At 39.8% G+C, this 25,287-nt stretch overlaps 1 protein-coding gene across 2 annotated transcripts in view; it reads left to right on the top strand.

The window, feature by feature from the left end:
- The window catches only part of LOC108901707 (zinc finger protein 385C), a 64,299-nt gene that overhangs the window by 15,865 nt on the left and 23,147 nt on the right, over positions 1-25,287 (top strand). The window contains exon 2 of one of the 2 annotated variants that reach the window (XM_018703315.2): positions 10,838-11,107. In XM_018703315.2, coding sequence (XP_018558831.1) covers positions 10,838-11,107 — 270 coding nt within the window. Of the gene's footprint in view, positions 1-10,837; positions 11,108-21,733; positions 22,081-25,287 lie in introns of those variants that run through there. The other variant, XM_018703316.2, reaches the window with a different exon arrangement.

The following is a 25,287-nucleotide window of genomic DNA, read 5'->3' as shown; positions in this document are numbered from 1 at the left end:
GTGCCCACTCTTATATCCTCAATGTCCCGTCACTGGGTACAAAACATGGCAGTGACTCAGTGAATTTGAAATACAAAGGAATAATTCATATGAAGAAAGAATTTGGTTTTTCAGTAAATAGCCATACCACTCTCAACAGCAGAGAGGAGACAGGAAATGATGGGAGAGAAACATAAGGGGACATGAAATAAAGGCCTCCAGCACAAGTAAAACTAGGGACATCCAATAACAGTTCATGGTCATTGCCTTTAAACCCCTGAGCCACCAGGGTGCTTCCTGTTAAAGATGTTTCAAGAGATGTTTTTCCTTATTCCTATTAAATTTTATACCATCATTTAATGGTATCAAAATAAACTTGCAGATGCTTAAAGCACAGAGAACATGATGTCTCCTCCTGCTGTTGTGTCATTAGCGGTCCAGATGTTATAAATATAACTGTGCCTACGACATTACCAGTCAATGATGATGAAGCTTTGACAAAAACATAAACAGACATGGAAGACAGGCCATATAAAATGTACAATGTATAACGTTTAATAATAAATGAGCTCAGACATGCATTAATATGGTGTGGTCCTTAAAAAGTAACAACATGATAAAACATAGCAGCTCTGGTAAAACTAACGTACTCCAGAGCAAACTGCTCTGTGTGGGGTTTCTTCTGTCTCCACACAAAAGGAAATTCAGTCATCCAGCCACGTGCTACATGACACTTCAGTTTCATAAACTCCACCTGGGTGAAGGAGATTACATTTTGTCAGTCCTGACAGTGGCAAACCTCAGCAGTGTTTATGCAGAGCACAAAACTATCTTTATGTGAATGTTTCAAGGTTTTTGCTGAGAAGGGATTAAGTGCAGGGACTGGGATTCATTTTAAAACTGCACGACTGGATTTCTCTGATTATGATTCTCTGTTTGTGCCAAAATTTGACTGTTTAATATATTTTGATTGTTTATGTTTCCTCCAACAAAGTAATGACATTTAAGAAACACTGATAACATTAGAACAACTGAGAAGATGCCATTTTGTATACTATTATTTTATCATAATGGTGTGGATTTATTAATTGTTGTTATAGTGTCATTATGGATTAAACTGCCAATTAGTTTTTCAATTGACTATTGAAAAATGATCAGACCAAGCTGACATTTATAGTCTACTGGCAAATCCTCACATCTGAGAAGCCGAAACCAGGGAAATGATTTGACACTTTTGCTTGAGAAATGACTAAACCAATGAATTGACCATAAAGAAGAGCTGCTGATTAATTTCCTGTCAATCATCTAATTGATTAATTGAATAATCATTGCAGCTTTAATTCATTGTTGTTGTTTGATTGTGATTATCATGTGCTATATATTACCAGTAACATTTTTAGAGTAGAGATTGAATAGAGGAATGAAGAGATTAAACAGAAATGAGTAGAAGGAGCAGACAGCAGAAAGAAAATGTCTTGATTTTACTGAAATTATTAATAGGAGATGATGGAGCCTTTGATGGCAAATACTTTATAACACTTATTCAAAGAGATGGCATGCAGGTCTGTCTGGTCCTGTGGAGCCTCACAATGCATCAGAGAAGGTGACAGCTGATTGGCTGCTCCATCTCTTATCGCCTCTTATGACAAACAATAGACAGACAAACAACCTGGATTACAAACACTTATCTGGAGCAGGTTTAGAAGTGTGTGTGTGTGTGTGTGTGTGTGTGTGTGTGTGTGTGTGTGCGGCGGCATGCGCGGGGGGGTGGGGAGGTGGTGTTCAAAATGAGCATGTGTGATACAGTTTAGACACTTATTGATGCTCTATTGCTCTCGTGACAGCTTCACTGTGTGTGTGTGTGTGTGTGCGTGTGTGTGTGTAGTGGTATCTGTGTCCTCAGATACCGGTGGTCTAATTAAAGAGCTGGCATGTCACAAACCTGCGCTGCCTCTTTGTTTAACATTGGACCTAATCTCCTGCTACACAGAGTGGTGTGTGTGTGTGTGTGTGTGTGTGTGTGTGTGTGTGTGTGTCTGTGTCTGTGTCTGTCTGTCTGTGTCTCTGCTTGCGTACCCATCCAACAGTGGTCCTTGCCATCGTTACATCACTCACAATCAGTGGACCTGTGAGATATCAGGGGACATTTTGGAGGTCCACGCAGCGGTGGTGTGTGGACGCACACTGCAGAGCCAGTGCTGAGCTCAAACACCTGACTCTGATTTCCTGCAGCCTTTGTGTTTATCTTCTGGTGTTGGACTTGATCAAACCTGCAGAGTAATCCTCCAACTCCCCGACACACTTGGCAAGGGGAACTTGATCTTTCAGAGATTTTGACTCTTTCCTTTGCACTTCAAAATTTAATGCACCTCAGAGGTATCAAACCCACAACCCTAAAACTACCAAACCATCTCTAACTCCCAGAGCTGAGCTCTACATCGACACCTCCTGGATTTCTTGTAGCCTTTCAGTCTTTCCTCTGAGTCCTGGACTTCACGGTACAAGTTGCCACAGGATCAAACCCACAACCTCAAAACTTTGTGAATTGCTCAAATTCCTTTCCACTTTTCCTTTGGACGGCACCCAAAGCAGCGGTTTAAGGGATGGAAAACCACGAATAGCTGCGATCTTAGTAAGACGTGAAGTTACAACAAAGTTTTAAAAATTGTTCAAACATAATTGCAGCATATAATAAAACACTGGCTCTAAAGTAGCCACTACTGCATTGGTCACTCTAGATTTAACATATAATATACCATACATTATGAAACATTACATTATGAAGATGGCTTAAAAATTGTATGTCTATTTTAATTTTTCACAGTAACAATAAAATCAGTGTTTGGCTAGAGTGACAGTCTGTTGTTGGTGAGGTTTGAGTGTGTGTTTGTGTGTGTGTTTTATCTGGCGAATGCTGTGAGGTGTCTACAAGATGGATGCCAAACCAGTACAGACATTTGTTGGGAACCCAGCCAGGCTGCCTTAGAGGAGTATGTGTTTGTGTGTGTGTACACATGATTGTGCCTTTTCACATGAATAACTGGTGCTACCAGGGCTCAACAGCATCTTGTGTTGCCATTATTTTAATGGATATTTATATGTTTCACTAAATAATCTGGCTTCAAGTCTGAGTGGGTATCACATGTGGTGCACTGAAACATGCTCTGTAATACAGGAAAACATCGGTAATAAACTCTCAGTATCACCACTGAATGTTTTTTCCCCAAAAAAAAAAAAAAGTAATAGATGCACGTCAAACACCAGATTGAGCAGCAGTTAAATTTGAACACAGATTTTGTGTTTGGTTACTGAAGTTCAAAGCTGAATGACTTTTGGGGAAGTACTCAAAAACAAAATTTTGAACTAAATTCTAATTCTTCTTCACAAATGTCTTCTTCACCATATAAACCCTTTAATTACCTTTTTGCATCATATAATCGCATTTATTGCCTTATTTTGGTCATTTTACTGCAGACATGATCTGGTTTTATTATTTTGTGGCTTCATCAACTTAATAAAAAACAGAATAGATTCTGGGGTCTATAAAAGTATATGTCACTGCTTTCATCCTACGTACAACTACACGTACATAAACAGTGTCGTTGCCCCATGTTCCCAGTATCAGCTGAGTCCAAGGGAAATGTAGAGACTAAAAATATTCTCCCTCTTCCCTCTTCACAGCTCCCACTCACTTACCTAACAGAGTGAATCACTGCATTATATGAGTGGAACATTTGCAAATGACCTTGTCATGGAGATCTGACACACAAAGGTCCACTCATGCTGTGGGGATTATGTTTGCTAACACAGTTGTGTCCACATGGTATACATTTAAACAGTGTGTATGTGTCTACATTGTTTTGAGGGCCAAGGTGTGTGTTTTTGAATCTTAATGTTTTTAATACATCTGTGTGTCTTTGTGTGCATTTGTGCTCCACTGAGTCATGCTTCACTTTGGGCTCCTTTCTTAATAAAGACATCATTGTCATCCTCATTTTATAAGCACAACAGAGAATCATCCACACACCTAAAGAAACATTAAAAAACAGTCTAACAAGATATGTCTAAAATAAAAAAAAGCTATTGATTAATTTTAACAATTCTAGCACAACATCAAGACACAGTATCCACTCAGTATATTCTGCTGATTATTTTCTCAGTTAATAGCTTTGTCCATACAGTGTCAGAAAATAATGAAAAATAAGGCTTATAAGATTTACAGTTTGATATTTGTTGTCTTCAGATTATTTATTTTGTCCAACCAACACTCCCAAACCCAAAGATTTTCAGTTTACTATCACATAGCACAAAAAAAGAAGAAAATCCTCACATTGGCAGTTTTGCTGACTGAAATGATTAATCAATTATTAAAATATTTGTGGATTCATTTTCTATCGTTAATCAACTATTATCACTCAAACATGTACTGTACTATTTGACCACAAACAGTAGTCCTCTGCTGAATCATGTTGTGCTGCCAAAGCTGTAGAACCTTGCTTTGTTTCTGGTTTGTCATTCTACTAAATTATGATTCTTGCCTCTCTTTTTTTTTTTTTTTTGCCTGCCTGATCCCTTTTTGTATTTTTTGGACTCCACTGACTGACTGCTTGCCTGTTGTTTATCCCTGCTGTTGCATCCCTGTCTGTCACAGCACTTAGTCAAGGTTAAGGAAAAGTTGTGATATTGGTTAAATATTAAATAATTAAATGTGACTTGAAGCAGGAAACTAGAGTAGTAACATTTCCAACATTCCCCCATAAAACATAACTGGGGAAACAAATTGATAGTATATAAATGGGACAGGGTTTGTTGTTGAATTTTGCTCTTGCATCCACATTACACTTACTAGAAATGCCACGATTGTCAGCATGTAGGAGCACGACCAAAATCGCCATCAGACCAAGAATCCCCATTATCCCTGATACCTAGATTCAGTATCCAGAGCAACAAGAGCAAGCAAAATGCAACATATTTTTTCCTTTCCACCTTTGGAGGACAGACACACACCCTGACTGTTGGGACAACCATAGCCATGAATAATTTTTACGGGAGTCAGTGGAAAACTGGCTGAAAATGATGAGCAAATGTGAAAATTGCACCATGTAGTACAACTATGGGAGGATTATTCTGTAATCTGGTTCGTCCATGTTACGAAGGAGAGATCAATACATCCTGCTCTATATTATCAGACTCAGGTCCAGCTCTCTGCAGACTTTAAATGTCTTCATCCAGCAGTCTGTAAAATGTGTCCATTTCTTCCCCTTTTCTGCACAAATTACGGCATAATTGAGCTGCAATTTGTGTGGAAAAAGGTTCAAATTCATCTTCACACGGGAAGTGCATGGTTGCCTAGCGACACAGCTGTAATTGACTTGAAGACTAAAAGGAACCGTATAGGAGCTGGATTTCTGTTCAGGGCATGTAGTGTTTGTAAATAATCAGGATTTAGAATTTTTTTACACTCACTCGTCACTCAGTAAATATATCCCATTACAATCAACAAGATTATTAATCATATTCCCCCACTGTCCAGTTTTTCCATGTCGGGCCAAACGTGTAATCTGCTGTCGTCTGTTGTCCACGTAATGGAACAGTGATGACAGGTGTGGCAGCAAGGGAACTCATCTTGGCCTCAGTGTCTGGAGCAAAGCCATTTTTGAAAGAGCATGTGCTTAAAGCCAAAACTTCCCATTAACAGCTGCCCTGCATATAGGCACTATAGGCCTTGGCCCACCTTTTAACACATCTGGATTAGACCTGCTCATTCCAGGAAGTTTCCTAGATCACACAGCAGAATGAGCTGCAAAAGTTCACAGGTTCAGGTGGATTAATACCATGGAGGGCACTCTGTCTTAATACTTAAAGGCCAGTCTAAACAGAGGACTTGGTTCTCTGAAACATATTCTTAGGCTGCCTTGTAGTCGTGTGTGATTAATAATAATTCAGCAGGCTTTGATTGTATAGAGACAGATGGTGGAGTGTACAGTTAAAAGAGCAAAAAAAAACATTACATAGCCACGTAGCCTTTATAGTGTAATAGATATAGTGTTGCAGGGAATTAAGTGCAGCTATATATAGAGAGGTGCCATGCTGTACTGTGTCCCCTTGAGAAAATATAGGACAATGATCCACAGGCTCACAATTAATTAATGTGACTTAAAAATGGAACAAGATGTTTTCATAAAATTGAACATACGTGAAAATGAGAAGCTCTTTCAGCTGCAGAACACCTGCTCTTTTTGCAGCAGTTTTGAAATTTGCATGTTCCCAGAAAGCACCTCTTTGATACTGTGTTATTTCAAATAACTCTTTTAGACCTCGCAGTGCTAAAGCTTTTCTAGCAGCAGCCCCTCATTTGTCAAAGCTCATGATAAACAAGTTCGCCCCCCAGCATGAAACAGCAGCACATCAAGGCAGGCAGCACATCATACAGATGGGCAGAGCAGCTTGGGGGAAACAGGCTGAACAGGTTGCCAGTTTTATAGTTGCCTGTCAGCTCAGTATCCACTCAGCTGGACTGGATGTGTTCGCTGCTGCTGCAGCTAGCTGTTAGCCTCTGTTCACCATCTCTCAGGGTCAGATTAGCATCAAGAAGACCTTCATGGAAGCTTTGATAAAGATGTAACACCAAAGGTGACATAAGAAGTTACAAATTACTGTACTTTTAGGCCAATACTGGGTTGGTCTAACTTCCTGTTTCTCTTTCAGACTAAAATTCAGACCATATACATGTCAAAGGGCAACGTGAATGATTCTTCATTTATGTATCCACCCATGTGGAGAACATTACACTGTGGCTACAAATGAGTCCCTTGACAGAGTAGTTTATGAAGGTGACAGGTCATTATCATACAGCTGTCTTAGGTCATAAAGAAAAGATGTTGAGCATGCTGTTGGCTGATAAAGTTAGTGGAATGTTAAACAAAGATGTGAGACTTACAGGCAGGTGAACTATTTCTTTTTTTTTTTTAATCTGCTGTCTTGATTGTTTGGCTGCTGACAAGAATCTTTAGCTGGAATCCCTTTTACGAGATGCAGGATGTCATGGTATTGAATATTTTGGATCGTTTCCACTCTGCAACGTTGTCACACTAACAGTAAATAACTGTAATGTTAAGTGCTCAGGTGGAGAAACAGGGTCAATGGCAGATGAAAGAAGACGTCAGGAGGTCAGGTTTTTGTACATGTTTTACAATTACATGAAAAGATTTGCATTTACTGTACAATTAGTGCTAATATTTCTCCTTTATCTGCTTTTTTATTTTTGTACAAAAGTTGTGTGTTAGGAATATTAAATCCTCAAAACTTATTTGGTGATTTCATGAAGCTTTACACTGGTAATAGCTGATTTTTTGGCCACTTTGAAACAGAGAAACATCACTTTTTAAAGTTCATATGGCAAACAGCTGATTATTTATTCATCCAGTAGTTAGCAACATCATCATCCATTTGGAGAGAGTACAACTTGTGCTTCACATTCTTGGCTGCGTTGTAGTCTTTCCTCGTCCTAGACCAACAACCAGACAGGCTGATATGTGCTGGTATTCTAGGAGCCAGATAGCGTCATTACTAAGAGGACAGCACAATAAGATACTGTGCCTCCAGATAAAGGTACCGAGTCTCTGAGAGCTCTCTGTATCATGAAGATGTTCAGCAAACAAAATTGTTCCATGATACATAAAAATCCTGCCATTAGACTGAGCTAATGTTTTCTGTATGGATAATACTACCAGCAAGTAACTCATTCTGCTTTACTGGATGTCAAAAAATCTGCACAGGAGGTCCTGGAGTTCTATCTGCAAGCCATTATGATTCAGATGCAGCAAAACAAATTCTTGTTTTGAGTGATATGACCACTGATGTAGATTTTTGTGCATCCTCTGCTTTGGACAGTGCAGTGATTTATCCTTTTGTAATTTGTTTTTCTTCATTCAGTTTTCCTAAAGGATGTTTTGTTAAGCTAAATACTTTGCATTACACCCTGCAGGGCTGCCATAACCATTGTGATGGGTTTTAGCTTCAGACTGCAGGTGCCTCAGCTCACTCTGTGCAGCACTAGTCACTTTAGCCATTTGGTCCATAGCATAGGACTGGGCTGCTCCCAGCTGCCCGCTCAGGTGCCAAACAGGCAGAGCTGCCCAGGCTGTGGCGCAGAGTGCCAACAGGAACCAGCAGCTGCTGGACGGCCGGCCGGCAACCTGTTAAAAGGTGTTTTGTAATGGGGCTGTCAGGTGCCAACTCCAGCTGACCACATAAAGATGAGTGAGTGGAGCAGCTTGGGAGTTTCTAGTGTGATGGAGGTTTTACAGACCAGCGGCTTCAGTGTACAGTATTAGACATAAGCCAGCAGAATATGAACAGTGCTCGACCTGGACTAAAAACGGTGCCAACACTTAAAACCAGCAGCCTGAAGAGTGTGCTCGTTCAGAAATATGTCCGTCTAGGGGGCTGTTTATTTTAAGATGATCAAAGGGAAAAAAGGCCACACAAGAGAAGCTAGGCACATTAAAACCCAATCAAGTATAATTTATATTGTCAGATATGGCATCTGGGACAATTTCTTTTGACCACATACCCATATCCTAAGACCATATATACCATAGGATATAACATAAGTCTGTTTCATAATATAACGTAATGTATTCATGGATAAAATTATGTGCTGATAGGCTATTATATGGCTTATATCATTATATAAACTCATTATATGAGTTTTTTTGTTTGTTTTTTTTAAATCATGTTTATGTTTCATTTGCTCATTTTATTACCTGGTTAAATTTCTTTTAATTTATAAAACTCACTACACTAAGTCCAGAGTTTGTTTGTGATTGTCTAAATACAGAAATAATACCAGAAACTGAATCCTTATGTTTTTTTTGTTTGTTTGTTTGTTTTTTTTTTTGCCTAGAACATGTTCAAACTTCAAGAGAATAAAACTACAGAAATATGGCATGAATTTTGTTGTTTGTTCAGAGGTGACAGTGCAACCATTTTTGATAATGTAGACGCTATTGTAAATCTGCTGATTAAAGCTTAGATCATTTGTACCCATAGGCCCGACAACTACAAGACAGACAGAAATGTTTAGTTTCAAAAGACGAGTAAACTGAGTTCTGTTGGTTTCCCCCATCCATTTCATCCCTGAATAGAGGACCTTGTTGATGCAAACCACGTTAAAGTGAGTTAGACGGCCCACACCTCCCTCCGACTGACCCTGTCTGCTGTCTCGACATCAATATACTGCTCTGTGACGGCAGACCATTTACTGACAAAAGACTTTGGAGGCGAGAGCAAAACTCTGAGCTCTTATCCAGCAGCTGTCTGACAGAACTGAGACACATGTTGTGTCTCAGTCAGTCGGAGAGCAGCGGCATATTTCTGCCTCGACCCTGGAGCTTGTTTGGGCAGGAAAACAATCAATGTATCATTATACCTGGAAAAAAAAGGAATGTGTGCACCAGCATTCGTCGGTGATACACAGGTATAAGTAACAGTAAACAGGTTGGCAAAAATATAAAAGTTCTGGGCCAATTCAAGTAGTGCTCAACTAATCGTTTAAGGCATTTATCAGGCATAAATCACAACAATGTGATTTTTCTAAATGCAAATGTATATTCAATTGGTAACAACCCTGCCAGGGATGGTGTAGTATTTGTGAGCTGTCTTTGGCTCCGGGTCAAACTCAGACTGGGTTTTGGAAATTGCGATGGGCCTTTTTCACCATTTTCTGATGCTTTGTACATCTCAGACGTGTGTTTGTTGTGTGGGTTATGGTTGGGAAGAATGCTTGGTTGTGCAGAAACCCTCCTTATTCCATCACCGGCTTCACCAGCAGTTGTTCATCCTCTGCCAGACTTTCATTCAAATAATTGTGGGGATGGGCTACAGCTTTGAAGTCCATGCTGCTGGTCAGGGGGGTGGATGAGTTGGGAGGGCTGATGGATTCCAGTGAACATTTTTCCATTCCACTTTCATCTTTCCACCAACCAAATTGAATTTTTTATAATGGTAAAGACTGAACAAATGATGGTTTCTGTTTGGCAGTGGTAGTGGTGGTGGCGGCGACGGTGGGGTGGTTACATTCAGCAAAGGCGGAGGATAAAATGTACAACACAATGAGGACTTAATTGACGCCATTATCATACGAACGGCACCAAAACAAAGAATTTAGTTAGACTTTGGGTGACATTTCCATGTAGCTGCAGCTTGATTTATGCTGTCAGTCTTCCATAACCGCTCAGCCATCACAGGTATTAAAGCTGTGTGCTCTCACAAAGAAACATGTCAGTTTGTGTACCCCGGGAATCGTCCTTTATTATCTGATAAATAGAGAGACGCTGGAACAAGATACTTATCTACAGACTGTTGTAATGCTGTGATGTGTGCCAGAGATAGGTCATTCTTCTCAGCTAATGGATGTCTAATTCAAGCCCTTTAATGCAATGTCAAAAATTTCTAACACATGCATTTGGACGTTTGAAATGTGTACATGCTGGTAGTGAACACACTGGTCAAAAAATGCAGATAAGTCTTAGTGATAAGCATCCTTTTGTGTGGCTAAGAAAAAAAATAGGCTGTATAATGGCAGTGCACATAAAATTGCAGTTTGAATCACACTAGAGAAAAATACCAACACCTCTCCTCTCTGAGTGGAGTTATGCTGCTCTGTTGCCCCCCTGTGGAGGCTTCAACAACATGCATACTATTCACTCTATGAAATGTCTCATAAGGGGGCCGTATTACTTCTGTTCACACGCATTTTTAACACTTCTTATTATATAACCTTTATTCAATCAGATAATCTCTAATTAATCTCCTTGTTAATGACCTCCGTCATCTTTTTTTCTCTTTCCTCCAGATATGAAACGTCCCAAGAGCCCTGACTGGCTGGACAGCAAGAGTCAGGAGGGGCAGGAGGAGGAAGAAGAAGAAGAGGAGGATGAAGATGAGGAGAGGAAGGCGGGGGGAGGACACAGGGCCAAACGGGAGCGACGTCAGAGCAGCGGCAGCGCCACCATGTGCCAGGTGTGCAACATACAGCTCAACTCCAGCGCCCAGGCCCAGATCCACTACAGAGGGAAGACGCACCAGAGGAGGCTGCGGCGACTTGCGAAGGCTGTGAGCGCAGGTAGGGACTTATTTGATTTTACTTTTGCATAAAATGAAATTCAGTTTCAACTTTATTGTCCCCAATGGGAAATCTGTGTCGCAGCCTCCTAAAACACAGGACACAGACTTCAGCATAAATCATAATAAATACATAAAACATATAACAACATGTTGAACCCTGAAACAAGCATAAAACTGAACATCAGTGTCTGAACATATGAGGAGAGACAGGCCAACAAGCACCTACTGCTGGTCGCTACAAGATTAGTGCCCCTAAAAGTTCAGTTACATGCATGACTATTAGTGAAATTATGATTTATAGGCTGTTCATAAGAAGAGGAGATAAATGTTTGTAAAACTCCTAATGTTCAGGTTTGGTGAAAATGTCTGATTTTTCAACTCTGACAATCCCAACTCAAGGTCTTTCTCTCACTGTTATTTTATGAACTGTCATCCTTCACTATGGTAGTTTTTGAGGCTCTGGTTTGTTGTATTGTTCAGTCCTGTGCTACAAAAGCGATTCATGTTAAGATGAAAAGTCAAGTCAAGTCAAGTCAATTTATTTATAGAGCATTCAACAGAAGTTATCTCGAGACGCTGTAACCAAGTAAGAATATATGTAAGCTTCAGAGGACGATCCCTTTAAGGCAGGCTAAGACAATAAACTGGTGATACAATGAGGTCAGGCAGACACAGCATATAAAGTAATCTGAGTGATCCACGCTAGAGAGACGGAGCCACCGTCTATGTTATATATTAATTACACCTGTTCTACTCATCTGATGACAAGCTAAATGTCTTCTGTGTATTGTTGGTGTGTTTCTCTCAAATCCTGACAATGTAACACTTATTACCAGAGAGGAACAACATGTAGACACCTCTCCAACACTGACTGAAATAACTCATAACTTAATATTTGCTTGGCTGCACTGCAAACTGCCTAAAAATGACCACAATTTAATCATCAACAACTCTGAACAGAACATTATGAACTTCTTCAAATTGATATTTACTGACGGGCTGCTGTATGGTCAGTGCTTCTGTTATTTTCTCATCCACAGTATTTAATCAATTTTTCCTTCATAGAGGATCTGTGTACAAGTGGTAGAAATAGATACTGTCTCTCATGCTTCTTGTCACGGTGCAGGGACTAGTTCTGGCTTTTACACGACTACGAGTGATTTTTGCATCATCAGAAGATTTCACGACCTAATGCCACGTAAAGGAAAGAATATAAGGTTTGCAGATGCCACTGCCTGTCAGAAAAACTACTTTTTTTTCCTTCGCATTTATTCTGCAAGTTCAGCAAATACAGGCTTTGCAGCAGGAGGAGAAGTTTTGCTGTTTTTGGCAAAAAAGAAAACGGTGGAGAAATAGCCTCAGTTTTCATTCAGCAGATCTCCTAACACACCTTGTTTAGTCAGGCATTTATTCGTTTTGACTTGTAGTGCTTTCCCACAATCATGATCTTGTAAATGTTCACATCTGCAAACCATGAGGAGGTTATGCATTCAGCATACACAGTGTATTGCTATTCCAGAGGAGGCCCCCTCCACCCCCCCCACACCATTTCCAGGCATTTTCTGTACACCTGTTTCGACGAGGAGCCATTAATCACCCTCACTCACCGCCACCTGTGTCACTCTGCCACACTGACCAGCTTTATCAGTCAGCACTCAGGAAAAAAACAACCTCTAATCAACAACTGGCCAATAAGATGACACTTTTTAATGTTGATTTATGAGGCTGTCTGTCTTTGCAGGGCTACCGCACATATTTAGCTGTTTCAATCTAACACAGTGCATGAAATTGAATTAATACCATATCCATTGTTTAATTTCTCCTTTATTTCAACCTCATTTTGTCATCATCAAAATGTTATTGACTTTTTCTCTGTCAGATAATAGCCTTTGCAGATCATCAGTCATACTTAAAAGTGTTAGACTGATCCAGAACAAAAGATTTGGTGTATGTGTGTGAGTGGTCCCCATTTTTTTAATGTACTTTTATGGAAATCTGGGTCACTGGCCAACTGTCTAGCTTTGAAGTGCGGAGACAGACACCTGTGTGAGTGTTACACCCTTTCTACAGGTGAAAATCACCCCTTCATCTGCTCATCCATTACTCCCTATAACATATTTTAAAGTTTTGTAGCACTTTCATCATGTACAAATTCTCAGATATTGGAGCAATAAATAAAATGGCAGACAGTAAACATGGTGCACTCCATACTTAATACAGGTTGATTTTGCAAACAGTGCAGTTTGAGAGAAATAAGCTGCGAGACAACTGAGAGAAAAACTAACAAATATCTGGATTTTGATATCCACGTGATATTACCACTCAGAATACCTGCAGTGCTCTGCAGTGGCCTTCTCTGTGAGTGTGCTCACAGACTTGACATAATTTATTGATTGTTGCTCACACTGCTGAAGACATGGTGATAAGGTTGACAGTGGAGTAATGCTTTGGTCGCACTGACAAATAGGATCCTTTGAGCTCCCCTGTTGCACTTCTAACTACTCTGCTTTGACCAAACACATCTGATCACTGGACTGGATTTCTGCAGCCTTAACACAATAAACACAACTCACTGTTGCATGCGCATGTGAGTTTTAAAAGCAATATAGGTGTAAATAATGAGATTAATAAGGGCAGGTTCCCATTTAGCAGCTTCAGTTTCAGGGTCCTGATATTGTGCATGCTGCTGTCACATAGAACAGAGTCAGAATTTACCACCTTTCTACTCTTTTCAGTTTTTTTTTGTTTTTGTTTTTTTTGTTAATCACTGTAAATCTAATATTTTTGTGTTTACGACTGTTGAACTGTAGTGGCCTTTTTTAAAAACACTAGTTTCTATCATTTTATTGATTTTACAGTTAACCAGTTGATCAAAACAATATTCATCCATCCATCCACCTATATTTGGTTTTCTAAAGTCTTTTTGAAGCTGTTTTACCAACATCCATTATCCATTTTTCAAATGCAAACTGTCTGTTATAAGTGTATTTTATTTTGCCATTTTCCTCTACTGTGCACAGTACATCCTCAAAACCCACTTAGATTTATGACACAGCTTATGTCTGACTGTGGATAGCAGCAGTAGATTATTTACACTGTGTGAGCGTTTGACTAAGGATTTTTATTATCTGTAGAGTGATATGTGTATGGGTTTTTTTTTAAATGTGACCTCCATTTTGATCCAGTTCGCTAGCAAGACAGTAGGGAGCAATTTGTCCTCTCAGATGAAATGCTGCCCTTACTGACACATTTCTCCAAAATAGGGGTTAAATTGTGTAGGAAATAGTTCCATACTGTACCATAATCGATGATGTCTACAGAGCTACACAAAGGGGACACCAGTTATTAACTGCACTTCAACTGTTTTAGCTGTTTATGGTACATGATTACAAGCTTCGCATAATATACACTTCCTGATAACAACATGAGCACTCACGGTTTAAACACTCCTACAGGCTGCACTGTCAGAGCCATCTCATCCACTAATTGATAGTTAAGATGGGACTCACTCACGGGCAGCTTGTGTCAGTCCCTCAGGGTGAAGAGCCTCTCGTCTCCCCCCATCACCACCACCACCACACACACACAGGGCACAGAGTGATTTCACACCTGCCATGTTTGAACTGGTTTAATGAACCCTACAGGATTTTGACCCCTTTTGTTTGGGTGGTTGTGAAATTGTCAGTATCACAGCCAAATCAAGCAGCACAGCAAACAACCACCAAGTCCTAAAATTAGCCATGAAGTGGTTTATTTGGAGACAAAGTGCAACTAGATCACAGACAGGATAATAGCCTGTAAATTGTACTTTTGAAGATGCTGACTATCTGTACTCCTCTGTCCTACTCAGGGCTGCAATTTTCTTTCTTGAATAAATAATATAATTTGATCTATAAGATGCTCCAACTAATGAAAAATAGCTATGAAAACCACCTGGAAATCCAGAATGATATCTTCAGTTGTCTTGTTTTTTGACCAACACTCCAAAAACTTTGTGAGAGTCAGTTTACCTTCACAGAAGTGAAAAATCCTAATATTAAAGAAACTTAGAACCTGAGAATATTATATATTCTATTATATATTAATTATTATTAATAGTTTTTGCTTGAAAAATAAAGAAATAATCAATTATCAGAATAGTTGCAGAGTAATATTAATAATCTTTGCAGCACTAGTTATTTACATTTGTGTCTTGAATATTTGTAGTGTGGTATTAATACTACAGCCTAAAAACTCACATGTATAATTAATCATTCACATTAAACTAGATATCAGAAATATACTTGATGAGATTGAAATGCTGTTCAATAAACATTTTATTAAATCTAAATAACTGCATATTGTTGATCATGAAGAGTTTTATTTTTGTCAGTAGCAGTCAAGTAAACTGTAGTGTGAGATATGAGAATGTTTTTTTTCCCATTCAGAGGATGCGGCATCCCTCAATGTGGTTGCTGATACACAAGATCATTCTGTAAAAACAACATGACTCATTACTGGATTCAACAGGCAGATAACAGCAGCCAAACTGATCTATCAGTTAAAAACCATGTAAACAAACAGGAAGGAAAACTCCTACATGGAAATGCCATGTGTTATACAACATCTCACCAACAGTTTTCTCAGGAAGCCAATTCTCCCTGTTGCCTATTTCACAGCAAAGAGGAGAAAAGGAGGGCGAGCCAAGTCAATTAAGGTGACTGTTAGTATAACACAGTCTGTGCTGCGATGAAACCGGCCTAATAATACTCATTCCCTTCTCACAGCTGAACTAGCATTCCCTTTATTTAGCTTCATGAAGTGATTGCTCAAATGAAAAGAGATTTTAATAGGGTGGCTCTCACTGGGGGCCTTTTGAAAAGAGAACGGAGAAAAGCACTTTCCGCTTCCTACACTTCACACAAAGCGTCTGGACCAGCGTAGAGTTGTTTCAGATCAGGGGTGATGCTCCTCTAATTTTTGGCATGAATGTGTGTTTGTGTCATGCGTATGGATTTATATGAAGTGACACTTCTGTGTGGATACCTCACACACCGGCCCAATCACAAGTAGAGGGACAGGAGAGGCAGAAATTGCTTGTGACTATATTTGTGTTCGTTGCGAGAAGCGGCAGGCGAGCGTTTCACTGCCTCTCTCCCCCTGACGTACACTGTGTTACTGCTGTATGTTTTTCACACACAACTTTCAAAGAGTTTTGTGGTGGCTCGCTTCGGCTGTTGACGTGCGGTCCCTCATTCAGCACTGGACAACTGTGGCACTGCGATGTGACCTTACAAGAAGCTGAAATGCTCCTGCTGCTCTTATTTAAGCTTTTCAACCAATTTAATCGACGGGCTTCGTGTACCCTCCATTTATCTCCAGAAGGATTCAGAGAGGAGAGGAGGGAATAATGCTGTAAGAACACAGAAACATTTTATTTTTTATTCTACCTCTCAGTTATCATCCCATATATATTGTATCTCCAAGATATATATCTTGGAGGCTGCTCACATCTTAGTGATACCTTAATATAATAATAACAGCAATCTGATGTCTTTGAAGGTTCTCTGTCATGTGGGGTTTTTATTAAGGCAGCAGATTTTGCTGTGATTTCCTGAATAGAAGTTATCATCATCTTCTACAAATATCTTGCAAAAATAAAATAAACAAATAAACAAATATTAGCCAATTATAGCTAGAAACACTGGTGTAGTGGTGACATGATAGATGAATACACAGCGTCCACTTTGTATGCCTCCAGCGACCACTGGCCATGGCAAAGTTATTGTCCGGATTGTCTGTCCACCTCTGGGACATTTCTTCACATTTTGTATGAATGTTCAGTTGGACTTTAGGATGAACTAATTCGATTCTGGTGGTCAAAAGTCAAAGGTCATTGTCACCTCATAAAACATGTTTTCGGCCTTAAGGTCTTAAGAATTCACATGCTAATTAAATGCAACTTGAGTGGTTGGCAGAGGTATACAACCACAAGATAGTAATTTTAGTTCTAAATTATGAGCAGCCTACTTTTACTTTTGATCCTTTTAAGAACATTTTACAGATATTTTCAATGCATGACTTTTATTGCTGTGTTGTTACTTTTACAATTTGAATGCTTCCTTTGTCACAGACCAAAGCACACCATGTTGTTGTACAGTTTCCTTCTAGAGAAGCTGCTTCTTCTTAGTTCGTAACTGTCGTCAGTGTTGTCACTTTTTTCTTCTTGACAAAGATTAACAATTCGCCTTCTTGTGTTCATTTTATATTTGTATTTGTGTGTGCCTGGTTTGGAACATTGACGACATTTGTTGCCCTAATTTGTCCTTAAGACAGCTCTTCTTCCTGAGCTTGGTGCAGTTTTTTGGGGATACTTATGCTCCCCGAGAGGAGGTATTGTCTGAAAGGATAAAGTCAAGGAACAAAATTCTCTTGTGCACAGTTATTACCACAGATTACACGAAAGACTGGAACATGATTGCCTGCAAGCTCACTCTGCGAGATGTGCACTGATATGTATCTTTGGCTATTTTTAGGTAGGTGCCCAGAGGTGGCTCTACACCATATACTGTGATATCATCATATCCCAGCACACCTCCAGTAAAAAAAGAATTGGAAGTTTCAGGGTAACCTAATGTGACTGTGCTTGGATTTCCAATCTTCTTTGATTTTGATTTTTCAAAGTAAGACTGTTCAAACATCCTAAATTAAACCTGAAAAATAATGTCGTCAGAGAGGTGACCTACAACGTTTCCTGTGCAGGTTTATAATTTTCCCACTGAAAGGGAAAATTAAGCCTTTTTTCTTCCTCGAACAAAGCTTCCCCTCAGTATGGCAAAATTTCTCAAATGGAGCTTTACTGCAGAATGACTCTGCTAATACCTTTCTGAAGGTTGAGTTGTTGCTTCTTCTCCTGTTTGCCAACATACAGTGTGCTACACATATGTACGCCACAAAATTAACCATAAAAGCACATGCATGCTGAAATATATTGCATGAGCTGCGAAATAGGACATTTATCAGCTGGAGTTTTGGGCTGCTTGGCCTCATTTCATATAGCAGAGGCTGCTGAGCAAAAGCAGCAATTTTTAAGATGTCACTTGATCTGTCATCAGCGATACTTCTGCACAGTCTGAAGGCCTGCAGGAAGGAGAGGCAGGAGAGGGATACAGAGACAGAAAAAAAATCAGGGGGGGTGATGGTGATTTCCCAATTTTTTGACTCTGGCAGACGTGGCACCAAAACCCCCATGGACAGAGAGCATCAAAGCACGACAGCAGTTTTCCAGTATTCCCAACGGCTGTGTCATCTAAACAGGTCACAAATTACCTAGGGAGCTGTACCTGGATTTTAGATTTAAATAAAACAAGTAAAATAGTTCCTTCTCAGTGGCAGTGCATTGGTGTTGTATTTGTGCGAACATGAATCATTATCCTGCATGTGAAGCAGAGTGGCCCAAAGATTCAGTGGATATATACTTGAAAACAAACAACAACAATGATGCTGGATTTATCCTGGATTTATCTTGGTGGTGTCACTTTTTGACATTGGAAGATGATATAAGGATGTATCAGTATATAGTTACATTTATTTAGGAAGTATAGTTATTATAGAAACCATTCCCGTGTGTGCAGTGGGCTTTTATACTGGTAAAATGCAGAATTTTGAGTTGAGGGCAAAGAGGCTTTGTAAATCATTTCCCTCTGTGTTCCTTTCTCCCTGTCCTGCCCCGTCTGTGACTTACAGACACAACATGGCATGTCACCAAACACATACAGAGTCCATGTAGGTAAATTGAGGTATGCACGGCAAATGTTTAGTAGGTCCTCGGCCAGATGAAAGGGCTGCTCACGGCCATTCCCCTGCTCTTTCATTTGAATGCAGCAGCCTGAAATCAAGTGTAAAACTGTCAGGATTTGTCAGTGTTGTGCTTCTACACCACACTTATTCAAGTGGACAAGGAGCCAGCAAGGAGCACACAGGGCAGACACAAGCTGTGTGTGTGTGTGTGTGTGTGTGTGTGTGTGTGAGAGAGTGTGAGAGAGAGTATCTTGGCAACACTTGTATGACATTTGAGGCCAGGCTTTCATGGCTGAAACTGTGAGAATAATTGTGTTTATTTGAAGTGATTATAGTGACTGTGGAATGAATAACAATGCACTGAAGGTCTGCCCTCCCCAGTGGTGCATACAAGCCTATGTGTTGGCTCTACAAATATCCGGTAATGCTTCTGGAATGAGTGGAGTTGTCAGATACACTGCAAATCTTCATCTTCAACAATTAAAAGCACAGAGCAGTCAGTCCTGAAGTAAATGTGTAATGTGAATAATGAAAATTCAATCTTAATCACCTGAGTGACTATTAAAGGTACCCTGTGCAGTTTTTTTTGTAAACAAGCAAGTGTTGCGTTTATATTCAGTGTTACTCACCAAAATGCATCATGTGTATTCTTACGGCCCAACAAACACAATGAATGTATCCATTTTCATCGCTGAAAAGAAATTATCCTTAGCCTAAGCGGCCAAAGCTAGCTGTTGTTAGCCAACTGCTACAAAGGCAGGCATCTCCCTGTCTGCGGCCACATATGAATAAAAAACACAACCCTTACACATCACTGCTCCTGTGCAAGTAAAAACTTTATCTTGAAAACCAAAGCTGATCAGCTAGAATGAATTTTGGATGAAGTATTCACATCCGATCATTTCCCAGTGATAATGCCAAAACCACTGCTGTGCATTTTACATTGCAACTCAATGAGCCATTCAACAGAGCAGTAAAATGCTTTATTCATCTATAAAATGGCCTATTTGAATTGTGGTGGAGCATGACAGCGCAACACAGAACCCAGAATCCAACTCTGCTCTGCAGCATCAACAGAGTAATCATGGAAAAATTAGTCAGGAAAATGAACAAACTATTAGGTGAACAATAATCTCTCCCACCTGCTCATTAGAATAAATACTCTGTTAGAGCTCCATGCTTTTGGCTGTTTAATCTCAAATAGTTGAAATCAGCACTGAGTGGGGAAAGAGGTGCACTATCAATATGCTAATATTCAGTGATTTAGATTTTTGTAAATTACTGTGTTAATGTTGTTAAATATGGAAGACTTGCATTACCTCTGGTAATGTTTAAAAAAAAACCAATATATTTGCATGGCCACATGTTATTATGTTCTTACTATCATGAATAGCAAATATAGATCAATCTTAGTAGAAGATGTTGGATATATTCTCCCTCACTGTCACTGCCCTCATAAACCGTGACCAAGATGTACCTGTGTGGTATTGTCCTAACAAATAGTCTAACCGAACTTGTGGACAACAAATGGAAAATCACAGGTCAGGCCTAACTATAAATCTAAAAGACACCTCTAAATCATCGATTATGCTTCCTGAGAGAGTCAAAGTGAGACTATGTAACCACTTAAACAAAGAAATGACACATATTTCTTTTATAACATAAGTGTTTTAATAATGAGCAGGCTACAGTCTTCCATTGGTCTTGTATTACCAGTTGCATATTACGACTATTGCTATTGCTTTGTAACTGCCAGCTGTTTGCTGACTCTTCCTTAAGTTGTGTGTGTGTGTGTGTGTGTGTGTGTGTGTATGTGTCTCCATTCATATACCACTAAAAAAAGCACTTTGGCATCTGGATAAAAGTAAATAAACACAGTGTGTCTGTCTATGAACCTATTTGCTGTTGCAGATTTGCTGTATATAAACTTACTTTCTAGAAAACAGGGTTTTCTCTCTACAGTGAAACTGTAATGATCATTGGTGACCACAGTGCTCGTTGTGCAGAAGAAGTCAGATAGCCACTTTAAATATCCACATTTATCTCTCCCTTTTTCTGGCATTGTGGCTCAGCTCCTTGTTTGTTGTACAAACAGCTCATTTGAATATTACTCAGGTTTACTTGGGCAGAGCGCTAAACCGCTGCTGTTTGATTATGATAGCGATTACATCAGTCACACTGAAGTGGTGGTGGAAAAAAAGAAACATAATGACTTTGTGCTGCATGAGTGACTCAGGTATTTTGAGTGAACACACTGCACACTCAGCCTATTGGAAATATAGACATGAAGGTAGAAGTAATTGGTTCTTATCAAGCTGGACCTTGCAACACAGAACTGCACAGTTAATCACAACAGCACATAACTTGAACATATATGAAGTGGATCATTAGGATGAAAGCTTTTAAATGCTTTTACCCTTGTGTGAGAACAACATAGCATGGTTGCATTCCAAGCAGAAGTGTAGTCAGAATAGAAGCAGATTGATGAATAACATCTATTGTTGTCAAGTTATGCCAGGAAGGAAATTACATTTGAGTGTCCTTAAGGGAGACATGCAGGTGTGAACCCTGAATAGAAAACGGTGCCGGGCGTAGAAGAAGTAGAAGAAGAAGGTGTGTGTGTGGGGGGGGTGTTCATGTTGGATATAGCCAGTCCTCTGCCAGCTCTCTCTCTCTCTCCCCCTCTCTCTTCACCCTCTTCCTCACTCACTCTCTTTCTCTTTCGCCCTCACTCACATGCACACAGAAGAACACACACTTGCTCTTCAGACGCTCTCAGCCTCTCTTCCCTCTCCACCCTTTCCAGTCCGCTTCTCACTGCCCCCACCCCACCCCCACCCCTTCCTCCCTCCCTCCCCTCTTCTTCGTCTCATAAAGGGCAGCGTGATCAGCAGAGCATGAGGCTTTTAATTGAGGCACGTATGTGTCGTTCCTCGGCCACGGTGGATTGGATCGCAGCCAGGATGTGTCACTGACCGAGGAAGGACTGCCGTTTCACCTTTTTAGTTAGAGGATCAAAGTGGAGGAAAGATAGACACAGTGGAGAGAGACAGGGAGGGTTATCTGTGAGGCGGCACTTTGTTGGTTTTTGTCCAACTTCTCTGATGGGAGATAAGCTGGCAGGAGCAGCCTAAGTCAAACTGAAGAAAGCGGCAAGCAGGGGGATCACAAAACACGTGGAGATGCTGCTAGGTAAGACTGTTGTTTACTCTTATAGTACTTTGTCATACATGTCTATACCTGCCTCTTATTTATGAAAAAGCAACAAAGCTTCACAAGTATCAGAGATTTTATTTGTCTTGAGAGATGATTTTTTTTTTTTTTTGTATCAATCTGCCTAAATACTTGTGAGTCCCCCCCCCCAATCGACGTGTGATGTACAACAACGACTTCCAACATCATTGCTCAAGGGCAGGCTCGGTCTCCCGCCTGCCATCTGCCCTCTCTCAGTTCCTCCGCATCCAAAATGAGTCCCCGGCCTGTTTGTTTTTCTAATTGACCCCTTTTGATGGAGCCAAGAGTGGAGTTCAGATTCAACATAACACTGTCGTTTCCCAGATGTGTCAAGTCATTTTTAAGCCACACATAAGAACGCCACTGATATCACTGTGTAGATTGCTGGCAATTATGTCTTTGCTTCCCCGGGGAAATATGCCCAGATTAGCTCGCATAATTGGAGCCTGTTAAAGATAAAGGCAGTATGGTGATTTTTAGTCATTTGTGTTTCTGGGGGGGGGGGGGGGTTGTTGGGTTTTTTTTAAGCCAAGGGAACAAAATGCTGGTTGCATCAAGGGATTCTGAATTTAAACCACCTTAGTTTTGCCAAGTTGAACTCATTTCATTTTACTAGCACACATTCATTTACCAGTCTCAGGTTATTTGATATTGACCTCTAGATAAATGGATGTAAATGAAAGAGTAAACAAAAGTTAAATATGGAGTGGGAATGATTTGTTGATTATTCGACAGGTTCTTAGAGTTTATTTTCTCTGTTTCATATCTATTATTTATATCCTCTGTTTTATAAAGGGAGGAATTTAAACACCTCTCTCTGGCCTCTTGGTGGTTGCAATGGGCAGTATTTTTTTTATTTTCTGATGATTAAAACGATCAATCAAGAAAATATTAAGCAGAATAATCAAAAATTAAAACAATCCTTAGTTGCAGCCCTGGATTTATTTGTGTTTTTTCTGTTGGATGAACGCTGAGGGAGAAATTCTTGTAGGATTTCTATGATATGCTTGAGAAATGTTTGTCATTTCTCATCTCATAAATCACAGGTTTAAAGCATGTGGTAGACACATGCATTTTGTGATATACTTGACTAGCTTATGGACACACACACACAGTGCAGTTTGTGTGCCTGGATAGAAATACCAAGAAGTGTCTGTGTGGCAGCTCTGGATGCTTTCTTCTTTAAATGGCAGATTAGGGAGATCAAAGGGAAACAGTTGGAGAGGAGATAACTGTAGAGTTTTGCCTGGTGGCCATGCTGCAGCTGTCCCCACCCCTCCACCCCTCCACCCCTCTTCAAGAGCTCTGTTATGAAGCTGCAGTGACACACTATGTATATGAATCTCATTCTCCGCTCAGTAATATGTGCAGGAGATTTGACACCGTGACAAAATCCTAGAATAAAGAACGTGTTACTAGCTGTTGATGTCTTTCTCTCTGATGTTTGTTTGTAAGTAGGAAATAAGAGGCAGAGGCAGAAGGAGTTACAAGTGTGGTCTCTTCACCTTAATAAGCAGCACAGCCAGTCACGCAAATAGCTGTCACCTACAGTACGATGCAGTGACTGGTTTTGGTAATTACGGGATCAGAGGTGCACGGCACAATTGCACCTCGGTTGGAAATGAACTGCGTTCAGTGGCATAAGACGGCTAAGATGTGATTGCTACATTTTTGCTGGCCGGGGATCTTTGTAAAAATATTTGTGTCGCTCTTTTTAAAAACAGGAGATTCCAGATGAATAAAACTAATATGATAAAGCTAACCAGGTCATAAAACACAGGGCGATAAAAGCATAAAACTAGGATAGGAGTCTTTAAACAAGATTCATTCTGACACCTGCAAAATAATTTATTCCAAAGCTTTGGGGCACATTGTCTCCTTTAGTTTAGTTATCAGGCCCTTGTTCCCCCTCCTCCATGCTTTCTCTTGCTCTCTACTGTCAGCTAACAAATGGTAAAATATCCATTTAAAAATGGGTTGTGACCAGAATTCATATATTAACACTCAGTTTGACACCGGCTGGCTTGAGTTGTGACAACCCAACCTGTTTTCATTCCCTTTCAAAGCAGTGTGAAACAAATGTCTGCAGCAGACACAAAGCTGCACTCTGCATTGTCATAAAAATAAAATCCTGACACACAATTTACCACCCACACGCACACACAGAAATTATTTATGATATATCAGAGGTTAAAAACACCAGGGAATTGCTTTAAATTGCAACAAATGATAGTCGTCTGATCAGCCTGAAATCACCTACTGCAGGTTACAAATTACTTCAGTGATTGCTTGTTATTATGAAGAGCCATTGTGTTTTGGTTTTGCTTTGTTTGTCTCCTGGTCTTTACCAAAATCTTATTTTACCTTTTCTCAGTCCTCTTAGAAAACCTGTAGCTGCCAGGTGGACATTTTTTGTCCAGTATTTTGCCATTTGTCTGACTTAAATTACAAATCTTCTCCCTGCGGAGCCATGTTTGTTATATATTTGGCTAAATTTGAACTAGTTGGAGCTTTAAATGATTGATTATATTATGCAGTTTTACCTTAAAGTACACCAAGTAACACAACCAGTCTGTGTGACAAGGTACAGAGCAAAACAGGGTAGTTGTCAAAAAATAACACCTTTCTTTGCACAACTGAAGTCACTTTATTTTTTATTCTAAATCATTTATGAGGAATATTAGCTGTGAGATATTAATTCTGTGGGGGTGGAGAGAGATTGTGTTTTCTTGTTATGTTATGGAAAAGTTTTTCAAAATGTTTCAAGAGCCAGAAGTTCATGAGTCAGTTTAGATGGGACCATTAATTTTCCTGTTGGGGCTCATATTCACTCTCCAGCAGCGTTAATGACTCATTATTCTAATCGAAGGGTAATGAATATGGCGCAGTATGGCTTTAATTGCAATACTGATAGTGCAGATTATCTCAGAGAACAAATTTAATTAGTCTGCTGTTCTTTGACTCAGTGTCTTGTGTCGGTTAGAGCGTTTTAATTTATTTGTGCCACAGCAGTGCACGAAAACATTCGACATCAGTGCAGAAACAAGTTTGTAACTTCAGTGCAGATGCATTATGACAAGATGGCTTCAATCAGTGCTACAGTCGAAGTCACTGAAATCACATTTATCACCGTTAACTGCATGATGTATGTATTACACAGCTGCA

Source organism: Lates calcarifer, linkage group LG23 (genome assembly GCF_001640805.2).
Source record: "Lates calcarifer isolate ASB-BC8 linkage group LG23, TLL_Latcal_v3, whole genome shotgun sequence".
In the NCBI taxonomy this organism is placed as follows: Eukaryota; Metazoa; Chordata; class Actinopteri; family Centropomidae; genus Lates; species Lates calcarifer.
Note: the sequence above shows the minus strand (reverse complement) of the source record. Positions and strands in the feature narration are given on the sequence as shown.